General features: G+C 44.2%; 1 protein-coding gene across 6 annotated transcripts; it reads right to left on the bottom strand.

The window, feature by feature from the left end:
* Window positions 1–12,228: 12,228 nt before the first annotated feature.
* OTP (orthopedia homeobox) lies at window positions 12,229–20,386 on the bottom strand. 6 transcript variants are annotated; one of them, XM_082622662.1, is made up of 4 exons: window positions 20,221–20,286; window positions 19,110–19,274; window positions 18,518–18,927; window positions 12,229–12,790 (listed from the first exon to the last, which is right to left on the bottom strand). In XM_082622662.1, the coding sequence occupies exons 2-4, from the start codon at window positions 19,213–19,215 to the stop codon at window positions 12,260–12,262; spliced, it is 1,047 nt and encodes a 348-aa protein (XP_082478788.1). In that variant the 5' UTR covers window positions 19,216–19,274; window positions 20,221–20,286; the 3' UTR covers window positions 12,229–12,259. The 6 variants fall into 6 exon arrangements, with proteins under 6 accessions (XP_082478788.1, XP_082478789.1, XP_082478786.1 ...); XM_082622663.1 differs by lacking the exon at window positions 19,110–19,274 and having other exon boundaries at window positions 20,221–20,386; XM_082622660.1 differs by having other exon boundaries at window positions 18,518–19,274; window positions 20,221–20,280.
* Between the last annotated feature and the right edge of the window lie 674 nt (window positions 20,387–21,060).

The following is a 21,060-nucleotide window of genomic DNA, read 5'->3' as shown; positions in this document are numbered from 1 at the left end:
TATTTTTTTGGACACAAATATTAAAAAACTAAATGCACACATGTAAGTAATGAAAAGCATCACAAACCAATGAAAATACTCAGACGGAGGAAGGGATAATAAGTGGATTTCATTCATGTTGAGTTGCATTAATGTTTGTATACAAATAAAGCTTTAGAAAAACAAAATAACGTTGAAGAGCAATGAGCTCTAAAGGACAGAGCACAGGAATAATCTCATAAAACCTGAATGCTGGGAGCAGATGACTATCCTATACCAGCAGCATAAGAAGGATAATGAGACTGAACAGAACTCAAGTTGTGTGCTGTGGGGGGAAGGTATAACTAGAATTGAGAAATCTACGACTGAGGGAAAGAGGGGAAAGAGCAAGCTTGTAAATGAGAAGAAAAGAGCTAATGCAGGTCAATGTTAATATTTAATCAGTAAAAGACTTAAGATTGTTCCAAGGCTGTTAGGTGAGAGGCCAGAAAGGCTCAACATTGCTTTCTAGGTGTGACCCATTCCTGAGATTAGCATCAATTACACTTAATTCACCTGGATAGCTTCAGTGACTGAAACAGCGGTTCTCAAACTTCAAAATGAGATTCCTAAACCCCATCCCTAGAGACTGAGAAATGATGATTTAAAAAAAAAAAAAAAAAACACCCTGCTTTAAATGTCTGGGATGGGAAAAAGAATAAAGACTCCTGATGCTCCTTATGGATAAAATCTGTCTTCTATTTAATAAAGACGGCTAAGCAAGTTTTTTGATAACTTGGGAAACCCTAGCATCTCTGACCACAGCCTCTAATCTTTCCATAGATTTTAGGAAAGGAAGGGGAATAGAAAAGCTCTCTTTAAACATGTGCAGACCTGTCAAGTAATAAAGGATGCAGACCTGTTTTGTGGGACATGAAGGATAATCCCTACAGGGGATGTTCTTAGTTTGATATAAGAATGCTTTAGGGGCTTCCCTGGTGGCGCAGTGGTTGAGAGTCCGCCTGCCGATGCAGGGGACACGGGTTCGTGCCCCGATCCCGGAAGATCCCACATGCCGCGGAGCGGCTGGGCCCGCGAGCCATGGCCGCGGAGCCTGTGTGTCCGGAGCCTGTGCTCCGCAATGGGAGAGGCCACAGCAGTGAGAGGCCCGCGTACAGCAAAAAAAAAAAAAAAAAAAAAAAAGAATGCTTTAGAAGAAATGGGATCCATAAACGGTGGTGAGTTTCCTGTCTCTTGGAGATGTCGAAGATGATGTTAAATGATCATTTGGGCATTCACATAATCTATGTGAATAATTTAACCAGCAATAATAAGATTAAATGACTAGGGACTGACCTTCCTACCTTGATACAACCTACCTAACATCTAGTAGACTACCACTGTTACAAAAGAGAACTCGAAGTTCATTTAGAAGTATTTTATTGGACGTATAACTGCTTCAGTGACTCATGATAATTAGATAAGCAGCTCACATCAATATGATTTTTCCCTTTTATGCTGAAAATCATTTGACTCCTCTCTCACTTTTCTGTACCTAAAATCAAAGTCAATGTGGTGTTTTCTCCTCATTACCACCTCAGTGTTATTTATTCAACAAATATTTTTTGCCACTTAGTAAGTGTCAGGAACCATGCATTCAGGCCAGGAAATAGCTAAACTAATCATCAATACACACAGGTTAAGAGGCAAAAGTCCTGGATCTGATTCTCGGCAAACTCAGGTTTCACTATCTCAATCTACCCTATGCTCCAAGTCATACTGTCCTGTATTACACTCAATGAAGCCTCCATTTTCCTTCCTCTCCCCACTCCAATTACCTGAGGTAATTGGGCAACATGTCCAGCTGTTGCTTCTCCCCAACCTTGACCCCAACTCCATGTGTCCCTAAGGCAGAAGAAATCTGGGGGCAGGAGCATGAGTACTGCCTGTCTAGAAGAAACAAGAGGATTACCATAGGGAAGGAAGAAGGAAACTCAGGGCAGAATATTACACAATAAAAAATGGACTCTGGGGATTTCAAAGCCGAGAAATTAAGGAAGAGAAAGAGGTGAGGGTTTTTTTTTCAAGGGACAGGTGAGGGAAGAGGACTTCTTTAAAGCCAGGAGACAGGTAAATGACTGAAGTGACACTGGAGCTCAGGGTTTCACCTAGGAGAAGCCAACAATGTAGAAGGTGCCTCTGTGTACTTACAAGCTTTTAGGCAGTCAATCTCTAAGGGAATCTGTAAAATCTTGGCAACTCTAAAAAAAACTGATGTTTGAAGATGGGATACTGAGGGAGGGAGAAAATTACAACTGGTACTTTGGTCGTCATTTTCTTATTGGGAAATAAGTCCAACAAAGAAAAGAGTATATATGCCATTTGAAGAATAACTTAAAAACACCTGTGTTCCTGCCTCCCAAATGAAGACTATTTTTCTTTACTCCTTTTTCTCCAACTCCTGGAGCAGCCCTAAAAAACTAAAGTAGATTTAGCTGGGGGCCAGTCTCAGGTGTGGTATAACTTCCTTAAATTGCAGAATGCCCAGAGGAAACGATCTCCAAAAACATTCTCATTTGTCTCCTAATGCTTAAGTTTTTTTAGATGGATTAAGATAAAGACATTTTTTTCTCCAATAAAATTAAAGGGTTGTGAATGAATGAGTTAGCATATTGCTTTAATCTAGTCAGTCAAAATGTAAATGTTACCAGCTCATTTCCTATTCTGAATGGGGAAAAGGATTTCAAAGACAAGGTCCTGACTCTAAAAGTATCAGAGGAGGGAAGAAAGCCAAAGGTTCCCAAAAAGCTCAACATACTTTACCAGTTTCCCCCGGACTTGAATTATTTCCCTTCATCCATACATAAAAAGAGGTTATGAACAGAGACACTTCCTGGCCTATGTACATTTGCTCACCTGAACAGTTCTAGGCTGCCCATTCTTTCCATTCTCTCATGTGGTTATAAACACGAGGCATTTCCTTGGCAATTGAATAAATATGCTGACACTGTCTCACACTAGCTTCTAAGTAGTTGTCCAGTTGCATTGCTAACTTTACATAAGACACTAGCACTATCTGAATCCAATCAATCCAACCAAAACAACACAGAGTGCTTCCTATAGGAGACTACGTCTTGGTTGTCTTTTTTCTCATTTCTCCTTTTCAATTAAGTGCATGGGATAACCATACTTTAGTGGATGATATACAAACCCCATGGCACTAATGATTTAAGGACAGGGATGAGGATTCCTTTGCACAGCCATATTTGTCTATAGAAAGTTAAATTCTTGCATGTTCCAATATTCCTTTCCCACACTGGAAAATAATTCCACTGCAGCCCCAACCTCCTCCCTGGTCCTGTTACAAGGAGGTTACTGTCAGTGGCAGTCCTCTTCAGCAGAACACTGAGGTTTTTGTGCTTACCTTTTCACTCCCTTTAACACAATGCTGACTTGACTCAGATTCAGATCCCCTCCTGCCAGATAAAAGGACAATACCTTTAAAAGAAACAGATTAGACAAAGACCAGCCTAGGACTCTGATTAACAGGTATTTTTTAATTGACTTGCCCCACACTAGTCAGCCATACAGAGTTATAACATTATGTATTAGAAATGGTTAGCACTGGGAAAGAACTTCAGATATTATAGGAGGAAACAGAACCGCACAGCTGTTAAGTGACACGACCAAGACCATACAGTCAGATATTGGCTGACCAAGGATTACAACTATGTTTTCCAAACCACGCTGCATTTCTTCAAGGTCCCCAACTATAACAGAGTAGGAACAGGACAAAGATTGTTATTCTGTAACTCAAAGAGAAAAAAAAAAAAAAAAAAACCTATCTCCCTGAGAAGCAGCAATCTCCTAACGAGCAACCCCTACCAGAACCTGACGGTCCTCCTTTGGAGTTCTTCTGCCTAAGGAGAAAATTCTCATCATAACTCTTCAAGCCTGAAATGTCTCATGGCATACAACCAGTTCTCAGAGAAGCCACTGAGTTTAAAATGAAAATGAAGCTCTTAAGTCTTCCAACAGGGAAATTTAAGATGGCTGGTTTCCTGGCAAGCATGTGATCCTCCCTCTATTGTAGGAAACAATCCAGTCACTGGAGTTTCTAAGAGTGGCATATTAACTCTTCCAATATACCTGAGCACCATTTACTAACCTATCTTTTTGAAGATGCTATGTGGTTCCCCAGTTCTTTGGAAAAGGTAATTAGCCTCCCATGGGTGACTAGTTTACTCCAAGTGAGCAATGAGCTCACCATAGGATGAGCATGGTCTCTTTTGGTGGGGAAGAATATATTATTTTGCTTGTTGTCAGGAGTAATTCGTTTATTTTTCACCTTAATGTAAGCCCTTTAATATATGATATTTTAAAAGTGGTAACTACTCCCTGAGATATAACAGATAAGTAGCAAGTGCAATAAGCTGGGAGCCTTAACACCAACACATCTGAAATTCAACTTAATAAACATCTATTGAGCACCTACTATGTGCCAGAGTCTATGCTAGATGTTGGGGAATTATATTGCTAAAATTTATCCAATTAGAGAGTATCAGTGATACTCCAATAACACTATATAAGATTATGAATGGTTATTAATGAGTATGGCAGATGGTCCACCATGACTTGTCCTGGTCATTAGAGGCCTGAATCTGATCAATGGCTTCAAATTTAAGAAGGCAAGTGAAGAATTTAGTAATAATATAAACATACCAAACACAGTTTACTGATTTAAAAATAAGAGTCACAGGAAAGGTCAAAACAATTCCACTAAAGCGGACAAAAAAATCCTAAGGATGACACTGCTATCCTCTAAGGCCCAGTTCCTTCAGGAAGCCTTGCCCAGAAATTCTATCCCCAATGAGTTCCTGCTTCTTTGAATTTCCACTTCATTTACAATATGGATCACAGTACTTAACGCTTGATCAAACCATTAAAAACTGCCTTATACATTTTTCTTTTCAAAGTATATTTGTCTTGTCCCCTTAATTACATGGTGGGTTCCTCAAGAGCCTGGACATCATCGACTTCTCTAGCACCCCCACCTCCATGCCTTGTCAATAAGCACACACAAAAAAACAGTTGTTGACTTATAAGTATGAAAAACGCATTAAATAAGGGAACTAGAGGTGTTTATCACAGGGAAAATAAGATCATGGCAGAGATATTTTCTACTCACTGACTATCCATGTGCTCCCCTACATTTGCCAGCCCTCTTGCAATTAAAGGAAGCCATCTAACTATTTCTTGTTTATTGGACCTTGAGCCTAAGTTTCTGGGCCAATGCATTAGAGTCAATTCACACCTTCCAGTTCTTTCTTTTCCTTCCCCAAAGATGATGGAAACCCCATAATTAAGTGGTCAAGCCACAAAATGAAAACAGCTTGGATCACTGAGTCACACATGAAGGGAAGGTGTCCAGGAGAATCACTTCACTTACAGTGGAATCTGTGTAAGCAAGAAACATAGCTCGGTTACGTTAAGCCAGAGAGAAGAGGTTTATCTGGTACCACAGCACAGCCTGGTGTTATACTGACTAATATACTAAAAAAAGACTAAAAAGAAAAATTATTTTAGCACTAAGAGGTGTAATATAAAGTCCCCACTGAGACAAGACTATAGAAGGAAGAGCATGAGGCAGACGAGGCTCAATAAAAGGAAGTACTTCCGGGCAGTTGGGCCAATAATAGAGGTTTTGTGTTCAACCAGAATCTGTCAGTCCCCTTGGTGAGAAGTGAAAAAGGAACAACTGTGGTCAGGGAATTTGAATGAGGTGACTTCAAAGATCCCTTCAAATGCTAAGATTTTATAATTCTATGATTGAGGGTTTCTAATATGTGGAGAACAGGAAAATGGGAAATAGCTTATCTTGTGTTGTGACTACTTAATATTATATAGAAGCAACATCAAAAGATCTCCCATAAAATCTTGCAGGGACAGACAAGAAACACATCTGAAGGACCAAGGGATTCAAGGATCCTCTCCCTTGTGAACAGTCAAACCATCCCCTCTCCATGTACAATGCCACCCACCTCAAAGTACTCCCAGAGCTAGTTCTCAAGTTTCTTACCACCTCAGCCCAGAGATCATGTCACAAGGAGACAATTCCATTGATAAAGATTGCTCACACAATAAAGAGCCTTCTCAGTGGCACACTAGAACTATCTTGAATTAATCACTAAAGAGAGGGGAAAGTTCAGAAGGAAATGAGTGTTTCTAGACTCTTGAAACCATGTTTAATTTTAATGCAGTTATCATGTCCCATCAAAAAACATCTGTCCTGTTGAAATTACAAGGGTGGATTGTTAAACTTCTAAGTAAGGGAAGTTATTTAGTTTCTTCCCTTAAGAATAAGAGCAGCATCTACATGTTACATACACAATATTATTGCTAAAAGATCTGAAGACCACCTTAAAAGAATGATCTCTCCCACTTACTAGGTATGTGACATTGGGCAAGTTAACCTCTATGAGTCTCAATTTCTTCATCTGTAAAATACAGAATATCTACTTCATAAAGATGCCATGATGATTTAAATGAGATAATGTGCTCTATAAACTGAAAAATGGGGTTCAAATGTAACATACTGGCGGAAAAGTAATAAATACCATCAGAAAACATTATTTCTGAAATCAGTGTTGGAGTAGCTGCCTAACTAGGCAGACTAAGCATGTGATAACTAATAAAGCAAGGGCAGCAAAAAGAGAGACCAATTCAGCTTCAATGAACTCATTCAGAATTCTGCAATTAGAAAATCTAGAAAGAACTTATTTAATTTTAGTATACCTATGTTTTCTGTTTTACAATTTAGTATTTCTAATTTCATAAGAATCACATATAATCTTTTCACTACTAAGGGCTTCTAGGGGTTCTTAACCAGACATTGTTTGGGTTCATCTTAAATAGATTCAATAAGGACTGTGAATAAAAGCATGTAAAGTCCTGTGATATTTCAATGAAAGATATAAAGAACATATACTACATGTGTCATGTGGGTTAATTATATATTTCCTGGTACTTGTGAATTACTTCAACTCAGAATTAAGAAGAATTGTGGCAGCAGGAGCAACTGCAGCAAGTGTATCTCAAATCCAAGGTGGCTTTAAAGATGGAAACTTGGATATATGGGATATTTGATCATGTGGATGGAAGATGCAGCTTAACTGCACAAACAACTAATTATGCCCCCTTATAGACTGATTATGACATCGTCAAAATCAAAAGAGGGCCCTCTGTGTAGTTCATGCCTGAAATTCCTTAAAAGCATTTTCTAGTAAGTCTTATAAATCCATGCGTTGTTTTGATAGAGCATGCATGAGGAAAAGCGAAAAGCATTGTTCTCTCTGTAATGATCACATGTAAATAGGCCACGGTTCCCGTACCAAATGCTCTGCACTGATGAGAGTTAGCACAGAGCCAGGCAGGGGGTGCCCGCCTTTGTTGCTGCTTTCATTTTAAAAATGAATCATAATTTCTGCACTGGATACGAAGATGGGTTTACAGCTATTAGCCATCATATTACTAATTTAGAAAATATATGCCCAATCACTTGTGTTCTTTCAATTCCTTATGAACACAGCTGCAACCCACATTAAAGGCGAGGGTGAATGGATATTCTTCAGATGAGATATTTGGGCTGAATTATTAGGGTAGCCTGTACTACAAAATTACTAATAAACATTGCTTCTGGCTCAATTTAGCCTGAAGTCAGTGAACCTAGCCAATGGTGACAAATCAAAAACTCCGAAATGCCCGATGAATGAATCTAACTAATCAAGGAAGCCTGTAGGAAGTAGATGCCAGGATTAATGAGCCAGCAGTTTCACTATGCCATGCTGTTATTTCTTCACATAAATGCCCTCAGATGAGATTACCTTTATGTCATGAAAGGGAGAAAAGGAAGGTTACATTCTTTCAACTGACAGGTTAACTACTGCCATTACTAGAAGACACATCTTTGTGGGCTAAGTTTTTTCTTTATCCTAAAAATTAATACGTAAAGCCCACAACACAAATTAAAAACATTTTCATTTTCAGGGTAAGCAGTCATTGACAACGTCAAACATAAACTGCCCCAAAGTTAGAACTTCCTCAATATTTTCCATTTATGTCTACCTTGATTTGCCCAAATTGCTCTGCATCCTACTTTCTATTCAATCCCTAACATCATCTTTAGTAGGCTGAATTCCTATAACCTATTTCTTCCACCATCAACAAAAGGTAAACTAAGTGCAACATCATTACTATGACATCCCTTGCCTGCCATGTATGATATTTAGTACCAATATTGAGGAGAAAATAAAGATACAAGGATGAAAATGTGTACTCAAATAAATCAATCATATAATTACATCATAATAGCCTTTGACTTTTTCTAGCTAGCATGTGGTGGTGACAGTATTCAATGCCAAAAAGACTACTCAGTAAAAAGTACAATTCATTAGATGCAGGACATCTAACATGTTGTACTTATCTACCCTGTACTCTGATATTATTCATCATTATTGTCTTTATTACCTTATTAAATGTAATTAGTTATTTTTATGACTTTAACAGTTTTGAGTCAGAATTGCTGCTGATAAGGAGTAAAAAAGTAATATGAAGCATCACTCTGTTGTTATTTTTTTTCTCTCTCAAAATATAGAAATCTTTCAGGCTTGTGATTGTGATTCTCACTGCTTTTTATCTTTGCTAAACTGTCAACCTTAACAATTTAGACCAGGTTGCCTTCCCTTATGCTAATGGCATATATGACATTAAAATGTTCAGAATTCTTAATACAAAAATCTATTGCCATAGAAACAAATTTCCAGAGTCAGGTCAAGTGAAAAACTCTGTATACTTTCATTATAATATTGATAAATAACCACTATATTATGAAATATAAGTATCTTTGAAAGCATCTATCACTTCAGTTGATTTGCAACTTCTCATCAGTGTTCTGAGTTGGCCCATTTTTTTTTCAAATGAAAGATCCCATTTCCCTTGCCTTTCAGAAATACGATTTTTAAAGATCCCACTTAGCATCCTTTATTGCATTCCTACATCATAAAATTATGTTTTATAGCAGCATAAAAAAGCTGTAAAATTAGCATCCTTGTAAACAACCTTCCATGCTCACTGGTGAAAAATCTGTGATTTGTACTGATCTCTTAAATGGGACTTGAGATTACAGTTTCCACAATTTCAAGTTTAAAAAAAAAAAAGAGCACTAATCTAAGCCAAGGGAGAATATGACAAAATGTAAAAACAAGGAAAAGTATTTTTCATCTACAGATATTTTAGAAATTTGGTTATTATGCTGCTAAATTAAAATCTAGGGTGAGTTCTAAAACATAGAAATGTTCCACTTTTATATGAAATCCCAAATGAGCCTGTTTTTATCCTCTTTAATATTTTAACATTATATTAAATATACCCTTAGAAAATGTAGAATTGAAATATTCTGTGAACCCACCCACCTATTTTATTGAATATCTCTAATTAAAATTCCTAAGGTAACATGAACAAACGATTTTTCATTACCATAGAAAATCATGCCTTTTTGTCCTCACCTTCCAGGAGATTCCACTGTGTTCTCTTAGTTTAGTAACAATTACAACAGTTCCTTAAACAGTTGAGTAACAACTACAACGGCTCCCAATGGTATGAAATTGTATTCTAGGACAAGGGTGTTTTTTAGGGTTTCCATTCTGTGGCAACCAACTGAGAAATCTTCCCATGGGAAAAGGTGCATTCTAATGCCTATAATAACCATTAAAATTCACACCACAAGGTTGATTTCTTCCAAAGAAAACCTGCGATACCGACTCGCCGCCAAGTTTAAAACACACCTGCAACCTTCCAGCTCATTATACAGGGAAAAAAAGCCATTTTTCACTACCACGTAGTTTGAACTGAGCACGTGACTAAAGTTGAGGTTAGCTCGACCCAAAGATGGACCCTGAGAAAACCAGAGCAGTCTCGCAGGGGAAAGCCTGAGAAGTTCCGACCCGCTGCCAGGCCGCCCTGGACACCCTTCTCCCGCCATGCCGTTTGCCCCCACCTGGATCCGCCGGAGCAAAGGGGCCGGGCCGCCTCTTTCGGACGGCCTCGAGGCCTAGGCGCCAAGGGAGGAGCCCCGGGCCTCTCTCGTCCACAGCGTACCTGGGGCCACACGCGGCTCTGGGCGACGCTAGACTGCAGAGCTCCCGGTCTCCACGCTTCCTTCACGGTGGTCCTTCCGGACGCAGCCCGGCGAGGGTTGCCGTCAGCTCCTTTGTCCGAGGGAAACGGTTCACGCCAGAAGCATACCAACTCTCGTGCCCTGCGTTTAGGGCGGGAAGCTCTGCCCGTAGGCCCATCTCGGGCTCGGGAGGCACCGGGGTCGATCCGAAGCCTCGCGAGGCCTCGAACTCGCGTGAGGAGATCACTGCGCGGCTTCTCACTTCCGGCCTGCGGGCCGCGCGACTCCAGGCCGGGCCTGAGGAGCCGAACGCCGTGTGGGTGCGTGCTGCCTAGGCTGCTGGGCAACCAGGCAACTGAACCCAAGCCTACTGAAAAGAGGACGCGTCCCAAAAGTGGGGATCCCGCCGACTGAGCGCGAGTTGAGAACCTCCTGGAAGAGTTCTCTTCCCTTCCCCCACCACGAGACCCTTCCGCCATTCAAAGTCACACCAAAACCCATTATTCTCCATATCACATACTGAAAATGATTTTATTTTATCCATTTACATTTAAGTTGATATAAACTTGTCCGGAAAAGTCAAATAATATGCTTTATATTAGCTCAAACATTTATTAAGAAAACCAGATTCCATAAATAAGCACAGACAATAAGTTAAAACATATCACAAATTGACCAGTATGTAACAAGAATGCTTTATCTACACAAAACATCCTATTTCACATGTTTGTTCATTCTTCGAAAGCGCTTCTGTTCTCTGGGTTTGGATTTGACCAGCACATGCAGAAAAAGCTGATTGTGTTTTCTCTGTACAAAGTTGCAGGGTTGTAGATGTCCGAGTGCACCCATCGGCGGCCAGCAGGGGCCGGGGCGGGGGGAGGGGTGGCCGAGGGGCACGAGGAACGACAGGACGACCACAAAACAACCAAGGGCACAGAGCAGCGAGGAGAGAGAAACGGAAAAAGGAAGCAAACAAACCCCAGTCTTGAAGGATCCAGAAAAGAGATGTGGCTTTTGCTTTTACAAAAGGAAAATTTTCTTACATGTTTATTCTTCCTTATAAAGACTTATCAAAATGGGTAAGATCACCTTTTCATCACATGACTGCTTTAGTCTACTCCAGCCACCCAATCCACTGTTATGTTCCTCCTGAGAAGCCTTTCCCTCAATACCCGCACACAGTTGTGCTTAAGAAAATAAAAGAAAGATGAAATAAAAGCGTTCTTTTGCAAGCCAGTACAGGGCTGCATGGATGTGACTGGGTACACAGGGCAAGGAACGGGTGGTGGGAGAGGAAAGAAAGAAAGGAGTTCGGAGCAAGAATACAAGGATAAATCAAATTGTAATCTGTTGGGTCCTCAGATGAGGCGGTTGGTAGTAGATGCTTGTCCTCCTTTAAGACAAAAATCCCTAACATTGTGCTGTCCCTTGAACACGTCCGTGTGTGACCTAGGTGCACTGTGTATGTGTGTGTAAGCGCGTGTGTGTAGTGTCTGAGAGTGAGCGAGAGTGCGAGTGTGTGTATTTCTGCCCACAAACCAGTCCATTGGTGTCTGATTTCAGATCCTGAGTCTACTCCCTGGTAAGTAAAATGACGGGAAGGATGCTTTTTGCGGGGCGCGGGAGGAGGGGCGTGAGGTGCGGGCAAAGAAGGGACCGGACGGGAGGCGGTGGGCGAGGGGGCCGCAGGCGTTGTGTAGAAGGTGTGGATGGGAATACAGCCAGTCAGAAGGCCGTGAGGAGGGCGCGAGCACGAAGAGTGCGAGCGGGAAGGCCGCGGGTAGCGGGAAAGGGTGGGGTGAGGCGCTAGAGACCGGGAGGAGGGAGGAGCTGCGTGAGACGGGGAGGGGGCTTTGGGGAGGCTGGGGGGAGCGAAATCAGGCGGAGGGGCGGCCTCGCGGGCTGGGGCTTGGGGGTGAGCCCGGGAGAGTGGAGGACAAGGGAAAGAACCAAGCGAAAGGTGGCAGAGGCCTGGAGGGAGAAGGAGCAGGGGGCCGGGGCCGGGGCCGGGGCCGGGGGCGGGGCGCCCGGGCCAGGGCCCGAGCAGGGGCCCGAGCGCTTGCCGCCAGAGCCTCGGGGCGGACCTGGGGGCGGTGCCGGGGGCGGAGCGGGCCGGGTGCGGCTGCATTAAGTGAAGCTCATGGAGACTGTGTGCTCTAGCGCCTTGCGGCGGAGGGAGGCGATGCTCGTGCCCCGCCACACGTCGCTGCTGTCCGGGGAGCTGCAGAGCTGGGGCGAGCCGGAGACGTTGCTGGGGCCGGGGAGGGAGGCGGGCACCATGCCGGGAAAGGCAGGCTGGTAGAGGTGCGACTGCAGCCCCGCGCCATTGGAGCCCGCCAAGCTGTTGGACAGGCCCATGGAGTTGGGCGGCGGCCCGGCCGCCAGGCTGCACTGGGACAGCGACTGTGCCATGGCTTGCTGCCTGCCCAGCGCCGGCGGTAGCGGCAGCTGCGACACTCCCGGCATGGCGGCTGCCGCCCAGCGGGTGTCGTTGGCATGGAAAGAGCACAGGCTGTCGCCCATGGCGGCGGCGGCGGCGGCGGCGGCCGACGGGAACTGAGGCAGGCCTGGCGTGGGCAGCAGCGTCCCCGGCGCACGGAACACGTTGGTGGTCTTCTTGCGCTTCTTCCACTTAGCGCGCCGGTTCTGGAACCAGACCTGGAGCGGGCAGGGCGGGAGACACACAGGGCGCTGTTAGCCGGCGGGCGGGCCAGGAGGGGCGGGGGCTTGAGCCCTAGAAACCCGCGTCAGGTCCACCCACTCAGCTCCAGGCCAAACAAGGGCCATCGGCCCGGCACGGCCCCCGCACCCAGCCGGTGACCCTGGTTCTCCACCAGCTGGAATCAACCGGCGCCCCTTGCATCCACCGGGCGCCAACTCCCGGGGTCCTGAGTGATCGTGCCCCGGAGCGCTTACACACGGTGCAAACATATACCATGCGCAGTATTCACCACGCCCCTGCACGCTGGCACCTTCTGTTCGCTGCTTAGATGCACAGGTCTGCAGGCAGGCATGTGTCAAGGCTGGACCCACAGGTGTACAAATGAAGATAAACTTGCCTACCCATGTGGCTTAATAGCGTGCCTTATAACAATGATGGGGTATAGAATTTTCTGAAACGCTGTAACTTTGGAAATTGATGAAGGGCCGTGGATGACATAGCCAGTTCCAAAATCGAAAGACAAAGGAGAACCCCTAACGCCATGGATGACAGAGCAGAGAGGTAAATATAGTGATCCGTGTGGGAAAGCGAGCGCCACTGAGTTACAGTGTTGTTTGGGTCGCCACCGTGACTTCTGATTCATAGCGACTGGTACCGCTGCCACAAGTCCGTGCCTCATTCTCAAGCCCCTCTAAGGGTACCTTTATCTGGGCTGTGCAAGTGTGCTGGAACCTGCTGCCAGAGCCCTAAGCCTCAAGGCCTTCAAATCTATTATTTTCAGGAACTTACTGAGGATCCCAAATAACAAGGCCTCCAATTCCCTCAGCCCCACCCCACCCCTCGTTTCATCTATAAACTAAAAGCAAATTTCCTGACCACTACAAACTAAAAGAAGTCAAGTGTAAAGCTCACACTAGGTATGAATCAAATTTAAGTTTGCTTAGACAAACCCAGATGTCTTTTTAAAGGAGATGTGTTTTATAAAATATACTCCAAAGTGAGCCTATTAGTTCTTTCTTAACAGTGACCCTGGAAGTTCAGACCTTACCAGACAAATTTGTCTATGAATGTCAAATTCACCACCACAGGGGAAGGAAGGGTTCTTCCTGAAAGATATCAAGTAAACTGCCTGACCAAGATAACATCCCCTTGCCCCATATTTAAATTTGATCTTTTTATTTAAAGAAAAATGTCAGCATGCCCACTTGGCAGGTTTACAGTTTAACATTAGTCAGTTGGAGGCTTACTATGCATAAATATAAATGATGTGGGACACAGCTCAGGTACTGATTGAATTTTCTCATAATTTGGCCAACGCAATTTGACCACCATATTCATGGCCAAAAGGTAATGCGTTAATCCAAGCTATTCAGTGTTTATTCCGCAAACTAAAGCATCATGAGTATGAGTACCTGACCGCCTTTCCCGGTAAACCGGCTATGCACAATGGTTTGTTCACACCCGTGCACTCTCTATTTACCAATGTGAACGGCATTGCAATCTAGAATCCTCTCCCGCTTTTGGGCTGGCTCTGGCCTTTCTACCCCGTCGCCCACCACCTTATCTTTCTCTGGTTTCTACCCCACTTCCCATGTTTCCGCCTACTCCAGTGTCCGGATTGGGTAAAGCTGTTGGGTCCTTTCCCTGCTAAAGCCCCTTGAGCTGGTGGCGCGGCGGATTAATGAGGCAGCAGAACCCTAGGTGCAGGCTGGGATCGACGTGGCAGGCGGCGGATTGAGCTGTTAGCGGCCTTCTGCGGAGAGCAACCCGCAGGAGCCCAGGAAAGCATAGCGAGAACTGCTGCCAGAGGTCGCTTTGCATTACCCATCCAAGGCTGGACCGGATGGAGCCCTGGACAAGGGACGGTGTCTGTGTCCAGACGGTCCCCACACCTCACACTCCGCACCCGGATACATTTTGAAAGATATCTATGAATACCGGTTCCTATCACCCTGCTAATGTCAGTGAATCCCGAAATGTCTGAATGTTTGGGGTGGGCACGGGGTGGGGGACTGGGAAAAAAAGCAGAAGAAAGGGCGGAGAAATCACCCTGCAGAATCTCAGTAAAAAACACGCCTGCCAGAAAGGTTTCTGAATCTCAAGCCCAAGCGGAAAAGAACAGCTGTTGAAGAACTGAATATTATAGAAATAATCGAAAAATCGTGCTCAATTATGTTTGAGGGTTAGTAGTCAAATAATGGCTACAAAATTTTTTATGTTTCATGGCTTACTGCGGTTGGGAAAAAAATCTGCATGGGGTCTGAGCACCTCCGTTCCAAGCTATGATGCATATGTTTTTAAAATGTGAATGTTTCCACTTGAAAACTAGAGCATGACAGATTAAAATGCAGGTAAAACCTAAGGGAGATTTTGAGAATGCAGAGATGACAACTCCAGGAAATATATTAACCGCAGCCGTGGCCAACTTTGTACTCAGTTTGAAATGCAGCTCTTCTCAGAAAATGCTTAATACAACAGTGAGAATCTAATGGAGGTTGGAATTTAAAAATCCACTTTCATGATATCTGCTCTTACAGTAATATAGACATACTGTAAATGTATTTTAAAATATATAGCCCGTTTAATTCCCCACCTATAAATGGCTCAGAAATAGAGAAAGAGAGGGAGAAAGAGAGAATATTACTTTTTTCCCCCTCGAAGCAAATGCTTTATGAAGATCTCATTGGAATCCAGCAAATGATTAATGTGAAGATTTGGGAGGAAATCTGGGGAGCTGTATTAAAGCCTAGATCTCAGGTTCATTTCGATCAGCCAGCCGTGAACTCTGGGCCGAATTCATTACACTTTAATAGTGCTGGGAGAGGAAGAAAATGCAATTTCTCATTCCATTAGAAAACTAGAAAATACTCTTGGCTTGTCCCCCTATTAAGATGTGGCAGGTGACAGGGCCATTCTGGGGGACACGGTCAATGGAATTACAGCACATTATTTTTGTTCATATAAAATATTGAAAGGCAAGCCTGGCTGTGCAGAAGTTATTTCACTGATTTGGTTTTTATGTAAATAAAATATTGAAAGTTAATTAATCCGTGCTAGAGACTAATGATTATGCTTATTATATTGCATTTGATCGCGTAATTTGCATGATTCTCGCATTGCTGCTTAATAAGCCATTCCAGGTTATAAATAATTCTGAAATTGGTTTCTAATAATGGCATGCTATAAAAGGAATGGTTTTATTATACTAGCCAGAAAAGAGGAGCGATATCAGACATGGAATTGGCCTCCGTGTGAGTAGAGGTGCTTTAATAAATACTTAAAAGTATGATATATGCCAGATATAGATAAAAATACGTATTTTAGATCATTTAGTCTAGAATCAAAAAGTATCTTTAAAAACATACAATTGCAATAAATTAAATGTTTAGATCATTTTTAATCAGTGCAGTGGCCCCACGTACTGAAAAGAATGTGTGGCAATCTGTTAACTATATAGAAAACTATGAAGTACTCATCATATAAGAACATAAACCAATTACTATTTAATTTGAATTTGGTCAAGGAGCAACCATACAATGAATTGAGAAGTAAATACATTTTACATAAATTATTTTTGCATTACATTACATAATGTTAATCATTTTGAAATGTTAATTAAGAAGGTTATGTTGATCTGATTACTTTTTAAACTATGGAACATTATTTTTAAAAATATTGAAATTGCCATTCTATTAAATTGTTCCTATCAGCAACATCAAGCTATTATCTTTGGTTGAACATTATGTTAGAACAATTAAAGTACTTTGTCTCTATTCTGCTTGATTATTCTTTTGTGTACTTCTTGAAAATTACTGTTTCTATTACATAGTTTGTGTTTTATTTCATTTACAACTTTTTATATTAAAAGAATCACTGCCATTAACCTTTGGAAGACCTAATAAAGTTTAATAGACCTCATTTTCTTTTTTCATAAAGTCAGTTGTCCAATTATATTTTATTTGTGGTTCTAAGTTCTATTTTAATTCAAACTAATTACTAGTAAGCCTAGGTTAAGCAACAGCATTTTAGTCTTTAAAATAAAAATTATTGTATAGCATTTCTCTTGAGTGACAAAAAATTTATGAATTTTGAACCGACAGGATTTTAACAAGCCAGTACTATTATGAACGGTAATGGAAATATTGAAATTGTATATTTCTGTTAAGATTTGAACTCAATTTCAAAAGATTTAAAAGAGGTGTGAGGTAAAAAAAATTTAAGAGCACTAGTAATATATTTCTGCACAATGCAATTAACATGCCTTTGATGCTTAATTTCAATGGCCCATGATTCAGGGCTTCCAGAGTTCACTAAGGAAACCACCCAGACTTACACTGAGTAAAAATGTTAATCTATGTTATACCCTGAATATTACTATATTAATTTGACCACTTTAAGTCCCTAATGACAGTTTTTGCTGACTATTTAAAACAGAAGCATATGCTATTTTTCCAGGTTAGACTATCTTTAAAATGCAGAATGGAGACAGAAAAACTCAACACTGTGATTAAGGACACTCTTGTCTCTTCTTAGATCAAATGTAAAGTAACTGAGATCTTTAAACTTTGATGTTTAAAATTTGTAAAGCGAAGATATTTAAAATTTGTAAAAGCAGCTAGAGCTGAGATCAACACCCAGGGTAAGGAACAGAAAATACCACGTCCAAGACAGGAAAGGAAGGTTTTCAGAACCCTGGATAGCTCAAGACTAAGCGCGCGTCTTGTACTTTCACCTCCAGCACCTGTCCATAAAATATTTGACATAATGTTTTCATTCTTCTAAAAAGTAGAAAAAATCCGAGATGCATTGGACTTAAACTTTTATTCCCCGATTTTCAAAAAACGTACAGGTGTGGTTTTCTAAGTCACATGTAATTTACAACTTGGAGGGGGGTTGGATGAGAACAAGGGGTCAGTAATGATTTTGTCTATTGCCGGTCAATCTTTCCTGCCCCAAATGTCCTTTCTTCAAATCGGAGATCTACAAGAAAGCCCTCTTTCCTCCCCACTCCCCAAGTTACCTTAGGGAAAACCAGGACTCATAGTCTGTGGGGGATCGCTCCAGCCTCTCCCAGCGCATTGGTAGGCCGCCAAGTTCAAAGCCTTTGTAAACATCACAGCTAGAGGTGTTTTGCCTGAGAGCAGCAGGAGTGTGTTAAGCAGGAGAATAAAGCTACACCGTAAAACCCAGGTGTAGATCTTTTTTGAAATGTGCCCATTTCGCCTTGTTTTCTCCCTTTTCATATTTTCTGAATAATCGTTGCATTCTCCCATTTATCCAGACTCTTAACACAAACTCATTAGGGGATAATGAAATGCTTGTCAATTACGAGAGCTGGAGTGTAATCGCGTGCTGGACTTAGCCGCCTGGGAGACACAGAAGGTGGGAGACCCGGAGGTTCCCTTCTCAGGAGGAAGGAAGAGACCTAGCAATTGAACGACGCCGGCTTCGCTTTTGAGGAGTTTCTGCGGGGATGTGGCTATACTGGCAGGAGATGGGGGCACTGTCTGTCCATCGATGGGGCCAGTTTGCGGGCAGAGGAGCTAACTTGACCCAGGAAACCATAGGTAGAGGAAGCGCAGCCCAGGACCCCTGCAAGGGAAGGAAGGTCCTGGAAGCGCAGCCCAGGACCCCTGTAAGCGCAGCCCAGGACCCCTGCTTCCTTTGCCCAAGTCCACCCGCCCCCTCCTTGTCTTCTGCCCTGGCGCCCAAGCCAAGCGTACCTGCACTCGGGACTCCGTCAGCCCGATACGCAGCGCCAGCTCCTCGCGCATGAAGATGTCGGGGTAGTGAGTCTTGGCGAAGCTCCTCTCCAACTCGTTGAGCTGCGCCGGGGTGAAGCGCGTCCGGTGGCGCTTCTGCTTCTGTTGGCCCTGCTGCTGACCTGCTTGGCTGGGGTTCGGGCCACCTTGGGGCCCCGGCTGCTTGTCCGGGTCCTTTGAGCTCACCGCCAGAGAGGCCGGCGTAGAGCCCACTGTGGTGATGTCCTCCCCGGGCAGCAGAGTGGCTCCCTCGACTGGGTCGGAGTTGGGCGCTAGGTCCCCCGGATGGCCCCCGGGGTCGGAGCCCCCCACGCCCAGCCTACACTTCACCGCCTCCCGGTGGCCCAGAAGCTCGGCGGCATCTTTCATACCTGAGGAGGCAAGGGGATGGTGGTCACTACTGTCCTGGCCATGCCAGGAGGGACTGTTCTCCCCGCGCGGTCCTTTTTCAGCCCCATCCTCGGCTCCCTCTGAGCCCGCGGTCGCCCTACGGAGCAATCTCCCGAGATGCTCAGCTGGGTTCCCCAGGATTTGGACAGCCAGGCTGTAATACCGTCTCCCGGCCCTTTCCCCTCTCTCCGCCGCGGGGTCCTGTAGTAAACAGCACATGCTTTCTTCTCTCCCACAATGAAACACTCCCAGTCCCGGCAATGAAACATGTCTCGGAGTCCCTTTCATGAACCGTACCCCTGGTGCCCCAGCAACCCGAGAGCATATCCTTCGACCAGGAGGGAAAAAAGAAAAGAAAAGAAAGAAGAAAAATTAAACGATTCCTTCGTTGCTGCCCCACCTGCGCTCAGGCAGTCTGACGAACTCTACCTCCGGCCCTCAGCTGATTCCCTCTCACTTTCTCGGAAGATGAATAAGTCTCCAAGCTTTCCACCTCCCGAAATCAACCCAAATCAGCTCCGCCTCCCCCTCAAATCAGAGAAAGTGTTTGGAAAATGGAGTCACATCCATCACCAAAGATTCCCAAACCGGAAACCCTGAGCCCAGTAACCCAGACAGCATTAAGGAAACTCAAGTAAACTCTCTAGACATAACAGTGAATCAAGCTTTAGAGAATTCAACTTTTCTTTCCGGAGAAATAAAAGGCGCATTCCTCTCGGCCACTGGCAATGACGAGTCCCTTTGCAGGCCGGATGCCCGTGAGGATGAGTCTGGCTTTTCTCCTTTCTCAGTGAGCACACTTAGCAAATCCGCTTCTACTGCAGCGGCTTCTCCTTCAAGACCGATTTTTACAAATTCAACCATACTCAGACGAGGAAGAGAGAAAGAGGTAGTGGGGAGAGAGGAAGAGAGGGAAAAAGAGAAGAAAGAAATCTCAAATTAACGCAAATAGGAGGGGAAAAGAGAGAAAGAAAAATGCCTCCAAACAAATTATCACGGGGTAGGTCGTTCCCTTAAAAAAAAATAATAAGGGGGAGGGGGAAAGAGAGAAAATAAGAAAAACAAAAAGTAACAACATTTCCCAGCTCCACTGGATCTACATATTCCATAGATTTTTTAAAAAGACGATGTTAAATCAAATTAAACTTTAATGCAGCACAATTACTTTTAAAGAAATTAGTCCATTTAGGGCACATTAAGGTAAAATAAGGAACAAATTGACAATTTCCTGCCCGGGCTTCTCCTGGCTGCCTGGGCGAGAGACGCGCACTCACCTAGCCTGGCGTCCAGGAGGTCGGCGTGAGACAGCATCGCGCACCGCTCCAGGGTGAAAGCTGTTCCCCCCCAAATTTTAGCGGCTTTAAGTTATTTAAAATAGATATAAGCTATAAGCTATACGATATAGATATATATAGATCACCTAAATGAAAGAAAATTCGGTTTGTGGTTAAAAAGGGGGCTTCTTGCATTATAATGTCCTTTAGAGAGACGGGGAGGTGCTTAACAGTTGAATGAACCCGTGAGCAGCTCGGCGAGGGGACCAATCAGGAGGGCAGCCTGCAAATGTCAGCGCCCGGAGAGTCCCCCACTCCGCCCGCCCGCCCGCCCGCGCCCGCCCGAGGAGGCGGCGGCGGCGGCGGCGGCGGCAGCCCTGGCGGCTCCAGCCCGGAGCAGCTGCTAAAGCAGCGGCGGCCGCCTAGCCCTCGCCCTGGGCTTCTCGGCCCGACCTCCGATAGTTCTTCCCTGGGGTTTCCTCCAGGCACACCTTTCCTTCTCCTTGTCCCGCCCTGCTCGCTCCAAAGGCGCAGCTCAGGGGACAGAGCAGGGCATGACCCCCTGGTGACCCGAGAGTAGCCCCCACCAGCGCGCTGGGCAACACTGGCCGGCCGCTGGCGCAGGCCTGTCGATCCCGAGCACAACAAGGGCACGCCGCGCCCTCCAGACCGCCTCTAGACTTCGCTGCCGCCCAGCAGGCCTGAGCCTAGGGTCCAGACGCCCTGGCTGGGACCCCGGGCCTACAGAGTCCCAGCCCCGCGGCAGGGCCTAGAGAGCAAAACAGCAGTCGACTCCCCCGGCGCTGCCAGGCCCCGACGTCTGCTTCAAGGACCCGTGCG

This window comes from Mesoplodon mirus, assembly GCF_964341445.2.
Source record: "Mesoplodon mirus genome assembly, chromosome: 5".
Taxonomy (NCBI): Eukaryota; Metazoa; Chordata; class Mammalia; order Artiodactyla; family Ziphiidae; genus Mesoplodon; species Mesoplodon mirus.
The sequence above is the reverse complement of the archived record's forward strand: the minus strand, read 5'-3'. Positions and strand labels throughout refer to the sequence as shown.